The following is a 19,053-nucleotide window of genomic DNA, read 5'->3' as shown; positions in this document are numbered from 1 at the left end:
GCTGCAGCTCAGGTGAGGAATAGGAGTAAGTGACTGAGGTCTGGGGAATGTAGGAATGAGCTGACTCTGAAGTAAAAATAACGTGCAGTTAATTCATGCCGCCACCTTGTGCTTAAAAAGATTTTAAAATACTGAAAAGTGTCAAAATAATCAGAATCTATCATGCAACAGTAGGAAATACTGAAGCTGTTCCTGAAATAGCCAGTGACACAGAAGATTTTTGTGTGTTTTCCTAGGGGCAACTGTTCCCTTTGAAATCATAAAGCAGGTCGCTGTTTCTATTCCTTAGCCTTTCACGGGAGTGTGAACTGAAAGCTGGAAGTGCACCAGGTCTGCTTATATGTATTTTCTGTGAGATATGTATACACACTATGCATCTTATTATGGAGAGCAAACATCATGTAATGTGAAGTGATAGACATTTTTATGCATTTTAACAAATTCATAAACAGAAAATGTCATTTATCATGGAAGTTGATATATAGTGTTCATTTATTTATTAAGTATACCTGGAGGATAGGTAAAATTGAGGATGAGAAGTCTCACCAAAGCCTGCTGAAAGGCTGTGTCCACCCCAGTGCAATTAAAGAAGAAACGATGAGGATGCTCAGGAGGGTGAGTTTCTGAACTCGCCTTGCTTTCAACAGCTGGGACTTGAACACAATGCTACAGAACAGTAGGAAGTTTCTACTTAAGCTTAATACTTTTATGACCTCTTTGGCAGCTCTTGCGTTTGACTTGACCTTGCTTTTGAACTGCTGTAGCTTTGTTTTGTTGTTGTTTTTGTTTTTCTCCTCCATGGAGCTAGCATGGCTCGTGCTAATGTCTTAGATTTCTCTGTCTATGGATGACTCTGATTCCCTTAGTCACTGCGGTTGCAGGCATGGGCAGAAACTTCAGGAGGCAACGCTTCCTGACAGCTCCACGTGCTTATCCAAATCTTTTTTCAGAGCACTCTGAGACTATATGAATGGCTACCACGGAACAGTTGGTATTTGTCATTTATAACATTTCATCTAATGTTCGACAGATGGTGTAGTGGACTCTTCTGTATAGCTTGCGTGGCCAAATGAGACTTAATTTCTTTTTCCCCCAGGTTTCTACCTCTTGTGTTACAGTATTACATAATAATAGATATTAATAAAAATCATGTGTATATAATATATATAACTACAAAAAAAAAAAAGTATTACAGCTTGGTTTCTTCCAGGTTGCATAACTCAGGGCTTGCCTCTGGAGCAAGGGGACTGAGCTTTTGGTGACAGTGACCTGAAGTGCCACTACTAAATGAGTAGCCACAATTCTCCCTTTGTAACTGTGGGATTTGTTTCTATCTCTAAGCCTGCAGGACAAATGCTTTTTTAGCTTTGTCGTGATCCCTTAATGTAAGAAATACTTGTTATGGCTGTGACAGCCCTTCCTTTCAGTAGTCCTGGTAAGCACGACAAAAGCAGGTCAGCACTTCCTTGCTCCTCTTCATACTATTGATGTATGTGTGGGGGATAATCATGGGAACAGAAAGAACTATTGAAAAAATGTCAAGAAGGCCAAAGTGTTTAATGCGTTATTTTTTCATACTAGTCATCATTAGAACGTTCAAGAGAAAGAAGTGCTGACTAGCACTGCTGGTGATAATGACAAGGAGGTGGGATCTTTGCTTAGAATACAGGGAAAAAATGCATTCAAGGGGGCTTTCAGGGTATCAGGTGGTCTCAAGCTGTCTGGGTGTCAGGAATTTTAATAAAAAGTTACCTGAAGTTATTTCAGAATGGTTTGTGGTGACTGAGGTGCTTAGAAGCATGATTTGGTGGTGATCTTGGCAGTCCTGCGTTAATGGTTGGACTCAATCTTAATGATCTTTTCCAATGTAAACGATTCTATGATTCTATGATTTTTGACAAATTATGGCGGATGGGTGAGGAACCTGACTGCTGTAAAAGCCATGCAGTACCTATCTCTAGAAGGAAGGAAAAGATGACCCGGGTAATTACAGAGTGGTTTAATTTTCATTTGCAGAAGAAAAAAAAAATCTGAAACAAAAGCAGTCTGGAAGATGTTGGACAAGTAAACCACGTGTTTTTTTGGAGGAAAGTCCTCTCAAACCAAAGTAATATCCTCTGACAAGATTAAAAGGTCTCATTACTAGGGAAGAGGCAGTACGTGATAAATACCAAGTCTTTTTGGCATAGTCATACCTAGCGTGACTCTAAGTGAAACTGGGTACAGAATGGTTGGATGATGCTACCCAGGGAGGGGGTGTGTGAATTAAATGTGCATTTTCAGGTGCTTGTCCCAGGAACATTTCTTTCGGTCTTGGGTGGTGAATAGAAAATGTAGTTTCATATAGTTATTAACAAACCAGTACAAATTTGGATAATTTGTAGGCTGTTGGGAGAGGGATATGGCTGGGATTCAAACCTTGACAAAAGGAGAAATGGCCATGAAAAAGCTAGGATGCCATGCAATGCAGAGAAATGCAAGTCGCTGTATTTAAGAGGAAAAAACCCACCACCCAGTTCTGCAGACAGCAGCAGACAACCGGCTGTTGTGACAGCAGAACTGCTGGTGTTTATACTGGGTCACAAGCTGAACATGAGTCAACAAGCTTGTCCTGTTGTGAAAAAGCAAATACCACGCTGGGGTGTAAACAGCCACGCAGACAGCAAAACACACGTTGTTGTCTCTTCCTTCTGCTCAGCGTGGTGTGGTCTCAGCTACAAAACCTGATTTTTGGGTCTGGAGCTGTGCTCTTGAGGAGAACCTGTGCGCTGCTGGAATTCCCAGGCTGAGATACTGGCCTGGCAAACAACCGCGCTGTTTGCTCGCTGCCTTGTGACTTGGGTGTCAAATGACTCCCTTTGATACAGAAAAGCTGCTTCCCTTCATCTGGGAGCAGGGAAGGCAGAGACTGATGCGCGAGAGCTGGCCGGGTGAACAAATTGGGTTTCCTTCTCGGTATTGCGCATGATGCTGTCCCAAAGCTCCGCTCCTGGCCCGTGCAGTTACACTGGTGTGCTTCAGTGGTTTGTTTTACATTTGACTGCTTCCTCTTCTTTAGTAGGTGTTGATGTTTTCCAAGAGGGAGAGATACTGATATTCAGGTAGTTGTGAAAGTCCATTTTTTTTTCTTTTCTTTTCTTTTTTTTTTTTTTCCTTTACTTAATCTTACTGTGTATTTCTCTCAGATGTAACCTTACAGACCCAGTGGATGATTGTGTTCCCAATCCTGAATTTTTTTTAAGAGCAGAGGGACTGTTTACATTGTACCTGTGCATATTCTGGGTGCTGCCTGAGGTCCATTGGACCCCTGGAACCTTTGTAGGCGGTCTGGGCTCGGGATCATCGGGGTCTGGATCAACTTCGCTTGTCCATGCAGCTGTGGGGACTTGGGAACATCCCATCTGCCTGCTGTCAGGCAAGTGGTGTCTTTGCAAAGGCAAATGATGGAAAACCCTGAAATATAACCCTCTCTGTGGGTCACCTTCTTTGGATGTCTTTAGCCATGCGTAAGGAGATGGCACAGCTTGGCTAATAAATAGAGCTTTATGGCTTTTAACACACAGCGAGGACAGGCAGGTTTTAACAAGCCACCGCACCGAGTGCTAGTAGGAGCTGCTAGACCAGGCGTTAGTATGCTTCTGCCCTCCTCACCCTAAGGCATCCAAAGAGCCTTTGCTGGCCCCGTAGGCACTGGCAGGAGCAGAAATGTTGGTCTCCAGTGCTCCCTGCAGCAGATCCTTAATGGTGCTCATCTGCTGTCTTCTGCCTCTGTATTTCCTATAGAATTTTCAATATTGATGTTGTCCTCCTTGAATTTTTAAACTACCAACTTCCCTTGCTGCGGCAACTCTGTAACTTTGTCTTACCTGGTCGAGCTCTGGTTTATATCTTTTTTCACTTCTTGGCAACTTTTTCTGCCTGTTTTAGGGAGCTGGGCTGCACTGAAATTAGGTGTTGGGCCCTTGGACGCTGCTGAACCCCTTGGAGACACAGTGGAAGGCTCTGGAGAGAGGATTACACCCTCCCCAGCCTTGGAGGCAGCACCGGTGAAGGCTGAGCAGTGTCAGTGTCAGGCAAGTGATGGGTTAGGCTGGCAGGAGCACCGGAGCCAGCGCTGTCTCACCACCAGTGTTGCTTCCAGGGATTGCCTTGCCTGCTGGGCTAGCCCCGTAAGGAACATCCCAGCTTATTGCTACTCCTAAGGGACTTTCTGCTGCCTCACAGCATGGCTCTGGGTTCTGTAGGGCTGCAATGATAGAAATCCGAAAGATGAATTTCTGCAGGTGCTTGGTCAGAGCTGGCATGTGGTTTTCCAGGTATGGGAGCCAGTTCTCAGGGTTGAAATGGCTGGACTTTTTTTTTTATATGCCTTGGCCAGTGTCATGAGAGCATCTAAATGCAACAGTCTGGGCAGCGGAGAGGGATGACTTGGTTCTTGGGCTTCTTGTTCTTTGCCAAACGGTACTTGGGTCACAGCATCTTCCACAGAGGGTAAAGACATATCTCCCCTCCCAGGGCACTGCTCTTTAAATAGAGGCTCAGCAGTTTTCCCAGATGTTAGTTTAGCAATGCAAGGGCTAAACAAACAGCAACAGATGGGAAGTCCCTTGTTGTTGTGCACCACAAAGCCAGAATATGACTCCAAAACATGTTTTGCAGGGTTGCTGCTCACAGTGGGTGAGTTTGAGTGAGCAGTGAGCTACAGCCGAAGGAAATGAACGAGCAGCAGGGATGGTGTTATATCCTTCTCAGTTGTGATTAGGAAGGAGCACTGGAAGATGGTGGCTCGCCTTTGAGCTCTGTGTGTTGCATTTACCCTTGCTGCAGCAGGAGAATTAATAGCAGGTTTTTTTAAAGACACTTTTTCTCCATAAATGCCTTACCAAGAGTGTTGCTCCCAGGGGCATTTGCTTTAGGGGAGGGAGAGAGGTTATTGCAAGAGTCCTTTCCCAAAAGAGTTCTCTGTTATGTGATGTTTTAGCAAGAAAGACCTTCTCCAGAGACTGTGCTTCCCCTCAGGAGATTAATCTGTTTCGCAGAGCTTAAAACCCTCATTTTATTTGAAAACGGTGCTTAACATCGGTTGTAGCCTTCGGTCCGTCGGTCCCCTGTATCGTGGTGGTCTCCCTTACCTCCCAAACTAGACTTCAGTCACTCAGAAGTGACAATACAGCAGTCAGCGCCTCTGTTAGACTGCCCCTGGCTTGGACTTGGCTTACAGAAAAAGTCAAAGCCCTGGGTCACCGTCCTTTCTGGGAGTCTCGTCCCCTGCTGCTTTTGGATAGGTCCGGGAACACGGCCCCAGGATTGGGGACTAGTGGAGCCAGAAGCCACAGAAGCATCCACAACAGCTTTCTCTCTTGGTTTCCCCACGGGAATGAGTTTTCCACCACTGCCGTTTGCAAGCCCAGTTTAACAAATCAAGGGCTCTCCCCGAGTCCCAGGGTCACAAATTCAAAGCCAGGCAAGTAGCAGTATCTTGCTGTTTCCCAGTAGTGCCAGTTCTGCCACGTGATGGTTTCCAGAGCTAAAAGACTTAAGGTATGTGGTATCTGGAAAACACGTGATGGACCAGCTCTGGGGCTTTTATTTCCAAGGCTGGGCATTGCTGGGTTCATGACCTGGTTTCAGGGGGGCAGAATATGTCTGTGTGAGGGGAAGGGGAGAGGAAGGTCACGGGCAGGCGGATTGTCGGTGAAGCTGTCTGCCCCTGCAGGGACCAGGGTTCCTGAGGTGGATCCAAGCCATCAGGCTTCACAGCCAGGACGAGCTGCTAATTCCAGTAATGGCACTGCCCCAGCTGCCCGCTTTGGAAGATGCTTGGGTTTTGTTTATGCACTAGGAGTCGTGTTTTGTGAGTGCCCCATCCACCGCAGGAGATGTCTCTGTGAGCAAAGGGCCAGCACTAATGCCATCCTGCGTGGCTGTGAATGAATTCGCCCTTTATTCAGCTCTCTCCACCCCTGCTGAGCCGAGAGCCCTGCACTGCTCACAGGCGTGCATAGATGCTGCCATTTGCAGCGCTTGTTCAGCCGGGCTTCCACACCCTGGTGCCTCTAATCCTGGACAAAACCCGGGCCGTGGAGCAGCAAACACAACAAGACCCCTATTCTTAGCCTGGAAAGCCTCAAAGCCATTTCTCCGGGCTGTAGGGCGGTGAATATGCAGTTGCTGGAGCTCTCGACAAAGCTGAGTGAATAGCAGCGTTTGTCGTTAGCTCTGAACATACACTCCTCTCCCATTGGATCCGTAGCCTTCACTGCGGCTTTTCTCAGTTACATAAATATGGCCTATTTTCCCCTCACAAATTAACATCTCGCTCACTAAGTTTAGGCTTTCACATGCATACAAAACAAACCCTCTGATTTTCCACGCACAGCTGGAAATCCTGGCTCACCTGGGGAGAAGCCGTCCCTGCCCGTATAAAGCCTTCGCAGAGGTGACGGACAGCGGTGCTGGCAGTGTCCCCTCGTGAGTGGCACAACTCTGAAGTCCTGGAGACTGTATGGCAAATCATCCAAGGTGCCTTGTCCTTTTTCCTGCTGGGAAAATCGGACCCCAGCCGCACGGTTGTGAGGATGCCGGAGGGTCTGCCTTCCTGGCCGGCTGCATGGCATCCTGGAGGCTTGGGAGCTGGCTGCGTGCTTTGGGGCACAGAGGGGATGGCTCCTCACTCCCCAGAAGACACAGATGTGGGTATTATTTTCCCCAAAGGTGGTGCACGCCATCCCCCCTGAACATACTAGGAGGTTGCACTGCAGTATATCTGCATTAACAACAGCCCTACAGAGAATTCCATTTGGAATTCTCCCAGCCCTGGGGTGTAAGAGAGCTGACTCGCACCCACTGAGTCTCTGGGCAGCTTTACTAGCGATAGAAGTAATGCAGATGCCCGCGCCTTGCGGAGATCTTACTCCCTACTTCAGCAGCCTAAAGGGACCCAGCTCCCCAGTGCCCCTGGGGTCTCTCCGTGGTGGGGAAATGGTCAGGATCTTGCCATAGCACCAGATCGCAGCTTCTTGCTCCTCTTGTAGTGGGAGTAAGGATACCTGGTTGTAGGTCCTGAAGCGATCACCTCCTGGGCCTACGTACCTGCTGCTACAGTCAAGGAAGCCACCTGTAGCTCTGGATCTGCAGTGAGACCTTTTGTATTGCAGGGCTGACGGCATGCTGTGCCCTGAAATACGTTCAGACAGCTCCTGGCAGAGTGACCGGTGAGGGAGATGTTTCCAGGAGCTGGACACCAACATCCTGAGGCCAGCTGCGCAGGCAGGCGGCTGGGGTGCCGGAGTCTGGCTCAGTAGGACTGGGTCCTATCCTGCTCTGCTGTAGGCAGACGTGCGATCTCAGGTGAGTCTTGAAGGTGTATTATTGAACACAGCCACTTAGAGAGAGATATGGACCCAGCAAAGCGGTGTACTGTCAGATTAACTGTTGTGGAGGGTGCTGACTTGGAGGCTTTCTGTGCTTGTGATTCAGTGCATCACACCCATTGAATTATTTTATTAACAGCAGCCCTGTGGCTAGATATCCACCTGCCTCCGAAATCACCGGTGGGAAACCTCGGAATAGGGAGCCGCAGTAAACAGGTGGCTGAGGGGGTTTCAGGGGTGGCTGTGATACCTGGAGCACCTGACTTTGCTTTCATTTTAATCCTTCTGACCAAACTGAGCATCCCAGGTGAGACCCAGCCCCTCCAGCAGTAAGCTGCTAGGGCAGAGGAGGGGAAGAGGTGTGGGGTCTTTCCAAAAAATTGAAAAAGGCATTAGTCACAAAGCTCTCGCTTCCTTCCAAAGGATCACATGCTTCTAAGCTTGTGATGGTTTAGAGAAGCTCCTTGTAGATTGAGGAATTGGTGCCCCTTCGGGGCGGATTATGGCTACATCTCGGAATCCCTGGTGTGTTGGGTCTGTCGTTGCAGCAGATGAGCAGTGGCAGGGACGGCAGGCAGCTCTGCGCGCAGCTTTCTGTGCGATGTGCAGAGGGGAGGTGTTATGGCTGGAATGTCTTTCCATACCCTCCAAACACCCCGCCAGGTCTTTGGACCTGTATCAGCATGACCCAGAAAGTGGGAACGAGAGGGGGATGCTGAGCTTTACGCGATGCTGGTGCTTTGGGTATGTGCAACCCACTTTCTGTCCATCTTGATGCAACGCCGTCTCTGAAAGCTCTGGGTCAGGCTAGCCCTACGCTACCCTTCAGTGCAGCTGAGGAGGAATGGGGCTGGGGATTTTTTTGTGTTCAAAGGAAGAAAGGAGACAGCAAGGAAAAGCTGAACTCTCTATCCACACGATCCCTCCCTGCCCTCTAGCACAGCCCTTCCCCTCCCAGGTAAAAGCAAAGAAAGACAACAAAGCCCCCAGTACCCAGGCAGTAGTTTTCCTTGCTCTGATGGTCCATGGGGTCCTAATCTCTTCCCTGTCCCTTTTCCCTGCCATGCCTCGGGCCAGCAGCGGATGCTGGCAACTTCTCCATGGGCAGCAGCCAGCCTGCAGCAATAATGAGAGCAAGTCAGGCAGTGCCATCCTATACAAGCCTCTGTCTGCTCTGTGTGTGTGCATCTGCGAGAGTGCGCGCTCTCGCTCTCCTTTCTCCCCCTTCCCTCTCTTCCGTAACCCCCCTCCTTCCACCAGCTCTTGTTCTTTTCATGAGATACAGGGCTAGGGAGCCAGGAAAAGTGGCACAGTGCCGCTGCTCCTCCGGGGATAACTGTGGCCGGGCTGGGTCCTTTGCCCTCCCCGATGCACCGGGAGTCAGCAGACACTGTTCCTCAGGGTCCCAACCAGCCGTGTCCATCAAGCACCAAAAGCCACGTAGCCACCACCCTGCTGCCTGCTGCAAGACAGGTAAGAGCCAGGAGGCCCTTGGTGGGTGATGAGAGGCCCTGTGGTCCTTCGCTTGGCTACAAGTCCCCGGGGGAGGGGTTTTTACTTGCTCCTGCCCCGGTTTTCTGAGGGGAAGGATGGCTCCGCAGGCAAAGAGGGAGGGGAAGGGTGCTGTTCAGATGTCACCCCTATTAATGTCACGGTAGCGCTTCTCCCGGTGCGTTAATCTTCCCGTGGCATCTTATGAATGGTCAAAGGGACACAGACATGGCTTCTAATTAGCAGGCAGGGATAGAAAACGGCGTATTCTTACGTTAAGCCCTGGGCTGACACAGGAGCGGGACTGGTTCTGGGGTGATCCCCATTTCAATGGGATTAGTGGTGGGCTTTGATGCTGGGAGAAAATATCAGTCTGTGCTGGTGCTTGCAGCTCTGAGATCATCACCATCTTTTCATCCCCCCCCCCCACCCCCCCCACCCCTCCTCCCTTCGCTATTGTTGTTACTTTAAAATGGTGGGCTGTATTTCCTTCGGGTAGTTGGGTATCTGTGTCTGACACCCGGGCTGAACGCTGGGGCTGAGCTAGTTAAAAGTAAGACTAATTGGAGCGAAAGGAGAACATGTTGGAGGCGAGAGAACTGCATTGAGCGGAGACTGTAGTGCAAACTTGCAGATGGCAGGAGCACGTGCACTCTTTGCGAGAAGAACAGGGGGCTAACCTGGGAGGGGGGTGGGGTGGGCGCTAACCTGAGGAGGGGGTCGTTTTCCTGCAGCCCTGACTATAACTCATGGAGATCCCCGTAGCGGTGAGGGTCATCTGTTTGCTGTTTGATGGGGGGTGGGGGAGAAATAAGCTGGTAGCTTGGCACAGCTAGGAAATACAAGGGACCCGTTGTGCTGGCATCTTCTCCCTGTGACTGATGATCGCTGCGCTGGGTGCCGGCAGAATGCAGTTGCATTCCTCCATCTGGGGAGCGTACAGGCTGTGTAAAGGGCTGTGCTTTCACTGGCCTGCTTTGCTGCCCTTCTCAGAGATTCACTTGTTCCTGCAGCACTGTCCGCCCTGGCAGGGGCAGCCTGGCCGCCTGCCCTGCAGCCCTTCCATGTGGCTCTGGGTACGTGGCCCAGCCGTTCGGGCTTGACTGGTGCAGGCGCTGGCGGAGCTCGGTGTGCTCCGCTGTGCCCACTGGCAGGGCGCAGGCGAGGGCTGCCCGCCGGTCTCCCGAGGAGAGACTGGTACTGGAGGCAGCAGATATTTTTATGAAAGAACCACCATCTGCTGGAGAAAGAGGGTGAGCCCATCTAACTCACTTCATTTATGTTTTAATTAAGGCCAGAGCAGCAGCCTCCAGAGAGGAAAGAGAAATCCCAGCTCACCCATGCAGTTAACTCTGGTTTTCGTCGTACAAATACCCATTCAGCTGCTCACATGTTTCAAGTTAAGCACGTGCTCAGGTGTTTTGCTGCAGAGGGAATGACCTCCCAGTGCCACGTTGCATAGCTGTACAGCAGTTAAAATAGCCCCGAAATATCCTTGCTGGGGGACCTGGATGCCCCGTAACCCTGAGTCTTTGAAATAACAGTGATAAGAGGAAAGAAACACAGACCTTATCCATCATAAACGGATTTGTGAGTGCAACCCCAAGATCTCGGGGCTGATTTCTAGCATGGAATAAATGACTGGTTTAGTGTGTTCAGCTTGCAAAATGCAGGCTGCTTGCAAGCACCTTGAATGGTATCTCAGCAGAAAATTAACCCTGTCTATCAGCAAGCCTCAGTCCCTGGCCCGTGCCAAGCATCAGATCTCAATCAAAATGTGCTAGGGACAGAGCATCTGTGGTAGGGGATCTTTGCGGAGATCTGTCTCATCTGGGTGGATCTGTCTCGGCTTCCCAGCCACACACATCAACTGTGTTACAGACGCTGCCATATTGACAGCAGCAGCGATGCTGAAAGCTGGGAGGACTCCAAGGCTGCACAGAACAGCTCTGTGTCAACTCCAATCCTTTCTGCCTCCCTGCTCCACACTAAGAGCATCCTCTCCGACGCACACGCAGGGGCACCACCACGCTCCTTTACATGTAACTGCTCCTGGGCATGGGAGCATGTTTCCTCAGAGAACAATTACGAAATTGTAATAAAGTGCTTTAAAGGGGAAATTCTTCCCTTTGATGCCCGTCTCGAGAGCTGCCCCTCTCAGCCCGGAGCCTCCCACGCTGCTTAGCTGTTGGTTTTGTGTCCTACCTGCCTGGAGGAACTGGGGAGGGAGTGGGGACCACGCAGGCTGGGGCCAGGAGCCATCTCGCAGTGGAGGCATCTGTTCCACTGCTGCAATCGCGATGCCCAAGAGCCACAAACACGTCCAGGAGCCACTTTTATCATTGACACAGGAGAGAATTTAAATAGCTGCCATGCTCTCCAGCTGAGCCAGAGACGGAACTGTGGCTCACACTTTATGTAACTCATTTTTATTTTTAAACATAGTCTTTTATTTTCAAGGGGAGTTCAACTCAGTGGGTGTCTCCTATCTCCTGCCCTGCCTTGTTAGCGCACCTGCGGTGGCTTCTTTCATCAGCCCTCCAACCAGTATATCAGCTGCTTGGTTTCCTGCCTACCCCTGAAACTCCAGCTCTCACCTTCCAGGATTTCCTGCCTGCCTGGCCCGATGTGGAGAATGATTCGAGGTTTAAGGTGAATAGAAAAATTAACCCCTTAAAAGCAGTCTGAGCCACGTCTGTGGATGTTTCCTGATGTTACTGGGGCTCCTTTATAGAAGGGGGAGCTGTTTCATGGCTCTTCGCAAGTAAGACAAGCCTGTGGTTTGTTTTGCAGTGTGGGAAGCGATGTCACTCGTAATTCCTTCCTGCCAGGACAGTCACCTTGTGCTGCACCAAGTCTGTTTTCCCCTGGACCCTCAAACAAGCGGGCAGGCAGCGTGTCGCAAAGGAGCAGAGCATTGCATGTCAGGTGGCAGTTACTAACAATTTTCTTCCAGCTTCCAGCTGCAAACAGTGGTGGAGAACAGCAGGCTCTGGAGATAAATTAATTACTGATTCAAATTACCTTGAGGTTGGACCCATATAGGTGCCAGCCTGGATTCTGGATAAATTTGGAATGACCACGTGTCAAGGGAGACCAAATGACCCGTCGTATCATGAGAGCTTTGCTAGGGTTGCAAGTCACCCTGGAGGCATGAGAGAATTCCCAAAGCAGCGACTGCTGTGGGAGGCAGCCGGCCTCGTGTAATTGGCATCTTGCAGTCACAGAGCCTCCATCACTGAGCATCTTCCAGAGAGATCATAGAGGCAGCAGAAGCTCATGAAAACATACCAAATCACGCCTTTACCTGTGGGGATGTAGCTGCCAACCATCACAGCCGTCTGAAGGAGCACTTTCTTGGCACTAGGGAAAAACCTCTTGGACTAGCAAGTTGTGAAGCACACCCTTGAACAAGCTCCTTGCAGCACGGTACTAGACAAGAGAGATGCTGGCGCAGACCCAGGAAAAGTCACAAAGTAAGAGCAAACACAACCCCAAAGAAGTTCAAAGCCCTTGTGGTGTGGATCGCTGGAAATATGACAAGTCACGAAGTCAGAAATGAGAAGCAGAAGAGACAGTGGCAGGCTCGGTGTGATGGTTCATTAAGCATAAAATAATGGAATCCCAGAGCAGCAGCAGACCCCCGAGGAAACAGAGTTAAGAGTGAGAAGACAGGGAGAAGTCTGCTTAAATGTCAAGGTGAAGGAGTTTATTGAAGCAAACCCATGGGAGATGTCAACCAAGCAAATGAGCTAGTCACTGTAGGCATCCTCTGGTCTTGCAGCTCCGATCTGAGAAGGGTGGCCAGCTGCCAGCCCTGGGGGGAGCATCCCCGTATCTGGGGAGGCAAAAGCCACACAGCTACCAGGCAGAGCTGCCTTCCTGGTCCTGCTGGACACGTGAGGACAGCTGTACTGGAAAGAAGAGATGTCTTCAGGCCATGCAATTTTATCCAGCAGCTGAGGGGCAGAAACTGGGACCAAGTGAAACTAGTGGAGGTGTTTGGTCCGGAAGAAGTTTTTTGGGGTGTAAAAAAAAAACCTTGAGTGATGATCAGTGGACAAATCACACAGAATAGATGGGGAGACATTTAAAAATGTAGGGAAGTGTGAAAAGGACCCTGAAGATGGTGGGGAGGAAATTGATGTCCAGGGAACAGGCTGGCAAATTCCCTTCCACCCTGCCTGGTCACAGCCAACACTCCCAGCGCTGCACGTGTTCATCTCTTGTGTGTTTGCTGTTAGCAGGTCATGAGGAAATTGCTTTAAAGTATTTCTTGGAGAGATATAAAATTTTGGATGGGATTCAAGCCTAATATCAAAATGAGTTATTTTATTAAAAGCTTTTAAATAGAAGCTACAGAGTAGTCAGAAGCAGGAGAGCTATTTTAGAAGGAATTTTCTCTAAACCTCTCCTACTGCACAGAAGCTTTCTAAAATATTACCCAGTAAAAAACATAATTCCCTTTATCTCCAATTTAATTACATTTCCCGTAGTGCCTGTGTCAACACAGTTCACTTATTTTTGTTCTCTATTAGCTCGCACCTGGCCTGGGAAGATCTAGTCGTTCGTGGGTTGCTCCAGGATCTCACCGAGTCACGAGAAGGGTGTAGTGACGTACTGGAGGAGCAGGAATTGGGGTCTCTGTCCATACTGGCTATAGCTATGGGATGGTAGTATACAAAACTGGCGTAAGAGCTGGAGGGGGAGCAGGAGCACTGGCGTGGTCCTCTGATCTATCCCATCCAGAGTTAGTCGATCGGAGTTTTTGATCCGTTTGAGACCGCAGCAAAGGATAATGGACCAGAATTACCTAGAGCTTTGTCCATTGAACGTCTTGTGGACCTCCACCCCACGAAGCCTGTGTGTGTAAATGAGATCTGAGGGATGTCCTGGAAGTATTACAAAATGTTGTCACTCGTGACATCCTGTGGTTGCCTAGAGAAAACCTGGAAATGTGAAAATGCATTAAAACAAAAATGACACGTAGAAGTTAAACTCTTGGTGACGTATTAAGTCTGGCTTAGGTTTGGGGCAAGGGCTGAAGCTAACTGTTATTTAACTTGAACAAACTGGCTTGTTGTACCAGAGGTGTATGAAGAATCTCAACCTTTGACCTTGGCTGAGAGGAGATCGTATCAGCCACAGCATTTTTTCAGTGCTTGTCTTCTGATAGCTGGAGACACAATTAGTCTGAGTCAGGATGACCTGGGCTTTGCGACACAGGGGGGATGAGAACAAGGCAAATATTTCCATGCTGTGTTGAGCTGTGAAGGAGGGGATCCGAGCTGATGGTGGGCAGAGATCACTGCCTCAGTGCTTCTGATCCCTGTGCTTGTCTAGCAAGTTCTGCAGGACTCTGTCTCTCCCCAGGGATGTTGCCTGGTGATAACGTGCTATCTCAAGACATGCTTCCTGCTCTCAGCACCAGGGTGTCAGCCCCAGCAATGTTTTAGCAGAGGAGAAGCAGGTGACTACAATCTACCAGGAAAAAGGCAATGACTTGTTTAACTGCAGAGGACACTTTTTTTTTTTTTTTTTTTTTTTTTTTGGTCAATCAGCTTCACCAGGATCAAAAAAGCAACGGAGAGCCCATGGCTTGAGCTCTTGGTGACCTGCATCAGTGCCTGTGCAGCCTGCGCCATACCTAGCTGATGGCTGGGCTAAGCCCAGAGCTGGGGGGCTGTGCTGCAGCCCCCCGTGTTGGTGCCATGGGTTAGGCTGTTAGAGTCACTGGGGTGCACTGGACATCCCACATACACTTTTTGGAGGATGGAGGTGTGGGTGTAGGAGAGAAAGAGGGAATCAGAGCCTATACCGTGGTGTGAGCGCACTGAGGGAGGTCGCAGGGCTGCTGCTGTGGGGCAGGGAGCGAGCAAGGGCTGCACACATCAGGTGGGAGATGGATGCAAGGGGTCAGTCACATTGCTGACTTGCCAGACGGATTTTTTTCTTCTGTTACCCCATGCCCTGCAGTAAGGACCTCCCTTGCCTGTTGCCAAAATTTTATTTGGCCCTGCTGACATCTAGGCTCTTTAATTAAACTCTCCCATCCCTTCTGTCTGTGGCAACTCCTGCTGATCTGTGATCTGAGGGCAGCAACCTTCCCTCAATCAGAGGAGCCGATTAAAGCGATGCAGGCGGATGCTTTATTCCAACATACCGAGGGTGACAACAGCGAGCGCTTTTGCAGGCATCCCCCCCCCTCCCCACCCCCAGATGCTCCCTGCCAGCCTTTGGGATCCACCGCCCGTGCGGAGCGGTCCCCCATCCCCATCGTGGGAGAAGCCGGGGTTTTGCTGCCAGGTGGGCGAGGAGGGGAGCAGCGAGGCGTGCGGGGCCGGTGGGCTCCTCAGCGGCGCCGGCGATGAGCCGTGAGCGGTGGGAGCCGGCTGCGCAGCCCAGCCCAGGCTGCGGGCTGGAGGCTGCTCCGGGGTTTTGCTGGATGCGAGAGCTGCTCTGAGCTGCGCTGCTGCTGCCCGGAGAGAGGTGGGGAGGGGAGGGGTGTCGAGGTGTGACTTTCACCCCGCGCAGGGGGCTGTCTCTGCAGAAGACCGCTCTGCTCTCTCCCCAGAGCCTCTCCCAGCACGCTGCCGGCACAGACCCACCAGCAGAGAGGACCGGTCAAAGGCAGTGAGTATCGTTTTCTCTGTGTCTGTCTGTCCGCAGTGCCTCTGTGTTCAGTTTTTTCTGGCTTTCTCTGCATGTGAATGGATGGTCTTAATCCCTTGAAGCCCCTGAGACCTCATGTTTGGGTGGGTTTTTTTGTTTCTTTTGTTTTTTGTTTTTTTTTTTTAACCTTTATGCTGCTAATTTTTTCTATTGGGATGGCTTCTTAATCTTTGCTCAGGTGATCTCCTGAGGTGATGTGATAATCTGAATGTCATAAGCACACCCCTCCCCTCCTGTCTCCCATGGAGAAACCCCCCAAAATACATCCATGCTGAGACTGGCAATTCTCCTTGACCGGGGTCCTGCGGTAGGAGGGGGAGGTAGGATGAATGATGGAGCAGGAGGCAAAAAACCCTCACCGTGGACTCCTACTAGGACCCCTTTAGACGCCACATTATATTTCTAAAGTCATAACTGGCTTATTTGCAATCAGAGGCAATGCCCGTGGGTACGTCAGCCTAGCAGTGGGATTGCCTTCACGGGAAATACAGGTCTCGGCGTCCGTGAAGTCAGACAGACTTTGGGATGACAGGGAAGTTCGGTGCTGCTCAGCCGTGCAGGTTGCCGTTGCAAGGGCTGGCGAGCGGGTGGGAGCAGAGGCGAGCAGAAGGCTGTTTCATAACCGTACCCCAAAAAGCAGGATGGTAGGGGAGGCTGCAAGGGAGAGGGCACCCGGCTCCGCTTCCAGCTGGCACATCAGAGCAGCAGTGGGAAAGAGGAGCAGGGGCTGCTGGACTCTAGGAAATCCTGTGCTGTGGCCTCACATGTGGGTGAGGCTGTTAATGAGGAAATTTTAAGGGGCTTAAGGAATTACAAGGATTGATTTCAGTTAAAGCACATCGAAGCAGTCGGTCAGGGTAGGGATTAAGGAAATGCACTCACTGGCATATAGCGCAATCCCAGTTCCATTAATTTAGTTGGGAAGAGGCTTTGTGTGTTTTTTAATGTAATCAAGTTTTAAAAGGGCTGTTGCGTTGAGCAGCCAAAGCTCTGGGATCTCCCCAGGCCCCAGCAGAGCAGGGTCCTGGCCTCTTTGCTCTCATCCATTCCTTTGTCTCTTCCTTGGTTGCTCCCTCTGGGCAAGAGGACGTGGAGGTTACCTGGAGCTTGGCCCTGTCCTAGCAAACAAGAACCCTTTGCCCTTTGCTTACTGTACGGTCCTGCTCTCTGTCCCATTGGTCTCCTGGCTGGTGGACCTCACCTTTTCTCTCTGATGTGAGATTTATTCAGCCAGCTCCCTGTGTGCCAAAGCTCACGGGTGCCCTGCCAACCTTCTCTCCCTCCCTTCTTCCCTCCCTCCCTCCCTCCCTCTTGCAGACTGTGCATCTCCTTGGTGGCTCTCCGCAGGCTCCCGCCACCCTGAAGTGGAGATGCTTTCTTTGAGTTATTTTGGTGTGAGTGCTTGAGCCTGTGATGGTGAAAGGACCAGCATCTGCAGACGCGTGAAGTCCTCCTGTTATTTTATTTGCAGTGCCAGCTTTTCCATGATGCCTGGCCAGTAACATCAGCCATGACCTGGAGGGACAGGGACAAGAGGTAGTTTGGTCTTCTTAGCGAGGTCAGCCCGGAGCTCTGCCTGTTGAGGAGAGACCTTCAGAGGTGTTGAATGATGAGTGCGATAATGCCAACTCCTGCCACTCCATGGTGAGCTGTGATGCCAAACTCAATTCATTTTAGACCTGAAGCTGGACTTAAGCCACGGTTCTGGTCTTAGAAGGAAATGCTGTCTCTCCTCTGTGATCATCCCTCAACTCTGAACGTCTTCCACTGAAAAACTGACCTTCCGCGCTAGGAGGCAAGGATCAAATGGGTTGAGAACAACCGGCCCTCCTTTTTTTTTTTTTTTTTTTCAGAGGATTCTTTGATAGATTTTTTTTTTAAATGCCAGGACATGAAACAGTAAATCCCTCCTTCCTGCACTCCTGCCTCCTGCAAACAGCCCCGACTGCTGTCCAAGCCAGCCAGTTAAAGGGTTAACTATAACTGGATGCCTGAATGGCTGCCTTACTGATTCCACGGAGGTAACTGAAAAGACATGATGCATCCCTCACCCCTGCCCATCCTGTCACTGTCTACCTTGTCCCCTCTTCCCTCCTGCCCTTCCCTTGCCTCTCTACCTCCTGCAGACCCAGTTTCTTTCCCTCTCTTTCTCCTGTGTCCTGTCTTGGAAGTCCTCGCCTAGAGATCAGTGTTCCATGAGAGACAAGCTCCTTGCTGGTGGCACAGCACCTCTGTCCCCCACACGCCCTGCTGCAGTCCCTTGATCTCAGGCATCAGAGAGAAATCTGAGCAGCATTGCGGTAATGCATGTCACACCTCTTGCTGAGAAATTCGTGAGCCTGCTAGAACAAGCAGCGCAGGGAAGATAAAGGTTGGGGGTAGGAGGTATCAGGAAAGGTACCGGAAATATCCTATAGCAGACCGGGTGTCCGTTTGAGCACAGCGGGTCCAGCACGCTCGGCCAGGAACATGACGCTTTGCAGACAGTATTTCTGCACTGGTTGTGGGGGTTTATGCAGCGTAGCATCCCGAGGCCACCGGCCGCGGGCCCACAGTTCAAGGCGGTGTGACAATTCCTGCGACTGAAGATCTCCAGGTTTTTGTGCTTGTTAAATGCTGCGAGCTGCCTGTGCTGCACCAGGGAGACACTCATTGCATTTAATTAACATTTAATTTGCTGTAAGATTACATTAAAATGTGCAATAATAGAAACTCTCTGAAGGGCGGGAGGAGAAGGGGGAAACAGGCGTGCTACAGATTGGCTCAGTCGCTGGTGCTGAAGTGTTCTGCAAGAATTACATATGGAAGGGGAAAAAATACCGTACTTCCCTCTGCAGTTACAGAAAGTATTTGGCATCTGTTTGGCAGCAGGGCTCAGAGAAGGGCTTTCTCCAGCCTGGAAGTGAGTCTAGCAGCTGAGAAGTGGAGACTGGGTCACTAAATCCTCCTCCTGTGGTCCAGAGGAGAGATGGCCTCCTTCCATGTCTGGGGAATCTAGCAGGAGAGATGCCCTTAGGCTGGAGAGGCAAATCAGGGGCTCTGCCCTTCTAGAGACCACGTAAAACCATTAACTGCATCTATATGCCTTTGAGAGGAGACGATGCCAGCCCGTGTGATGCATGTGTGTTACGCGTCCCTCTCCCTTTGTGCTCCTCCCTGTCCCGGGGTTGCGTAACAAAGGATGCTGCAGGCGTGCCGGCTGTCCCGGGAAGGGGCTGGCAAGGATGCGAGGGGCTGGCGGACGAGCGAGGGCTCTGGGCTGGTTTGAAAATTGAAGGGAAAAAAAGCAATAAAGCCATTTTCTGCCTGGGTAAGCCTGTCAGCAAAGGGGCTGTCTTAGCCTGCTTATGTAACCCTGAGTCCGAAGGAGCTGCTTGGGATCGATCCTGGCCAGGCTCTGATGGCTCTGCAGCACAGGCTCACCTTACAGGTGCCTTACTCCCTCTCTTCTTCCTCCAGCCCCGTCCTGCCCTCAAGCCCCCGGCATTTGTGCGCTTTCTGGCTCTGCTGGGTTGTG

The 19,053-nt window shown here is 50.4% G+C and overlaps 1 protein-coding gene across 10 annotated transcripts in view; it reads left to right on the top strand.

Annotated features, from left to right (window-relative positions):
• Window positions 1-7,112: 7,112 nt before the first annotated feature.
• Window positions 7,113-19,053, top strand: part of RGS8 (regulator of G protein signaling 8) — a 30,528-nt gene continuing 18,587 nt past the window's right edge. The window contains exons 1-3 of one of the 10 annotated variants that reach the window (XM_040611041.1): window positions 8,800-8,846; window positions 15,439-15,497; window positions 17,008-17,180. In XM_040611041.1, coding sequence (XP_040466975.1) covers window positions 17,143-17,180 — 38 coding nt within the window. In that variant the 5' untranslated portion in view covers window positions 8,800-8,846; window positions 15,439-15,497; window positions 17,008-17,142. Of the gene's footprint in view, window positions 7,351-8,590; window positions 8,847-14,758; window positions 15,498-17,007; window positions 17,558-19,053 lie in introns of those variants that run through there. The other 9 variants (XM_040611039.1, XM_040611040.1, XM_040611044.1 and 6 more) reach the window with 9 other exon arrangements.

The sequence above is a fragment of the Falco naumanni genome, chromosome 11, assembly GCF_017639655.2.
Source record: "Falco naumanni isolate bFalNau1 chromosome 11, bFalNau1.pat, whole genome shotgun sequence".
Classification (NCBI taxonomy): domain Eukaryota; kingdom Metazoa; phylum Chordata; class Aves; order Falconiformes; family Falconidae; genus Falco; species Falco naumanni.
Note: the sequence above shows the minus strand (reverse complement) of the source record. Positions and strands in the feature narration are given on the sequence as shown.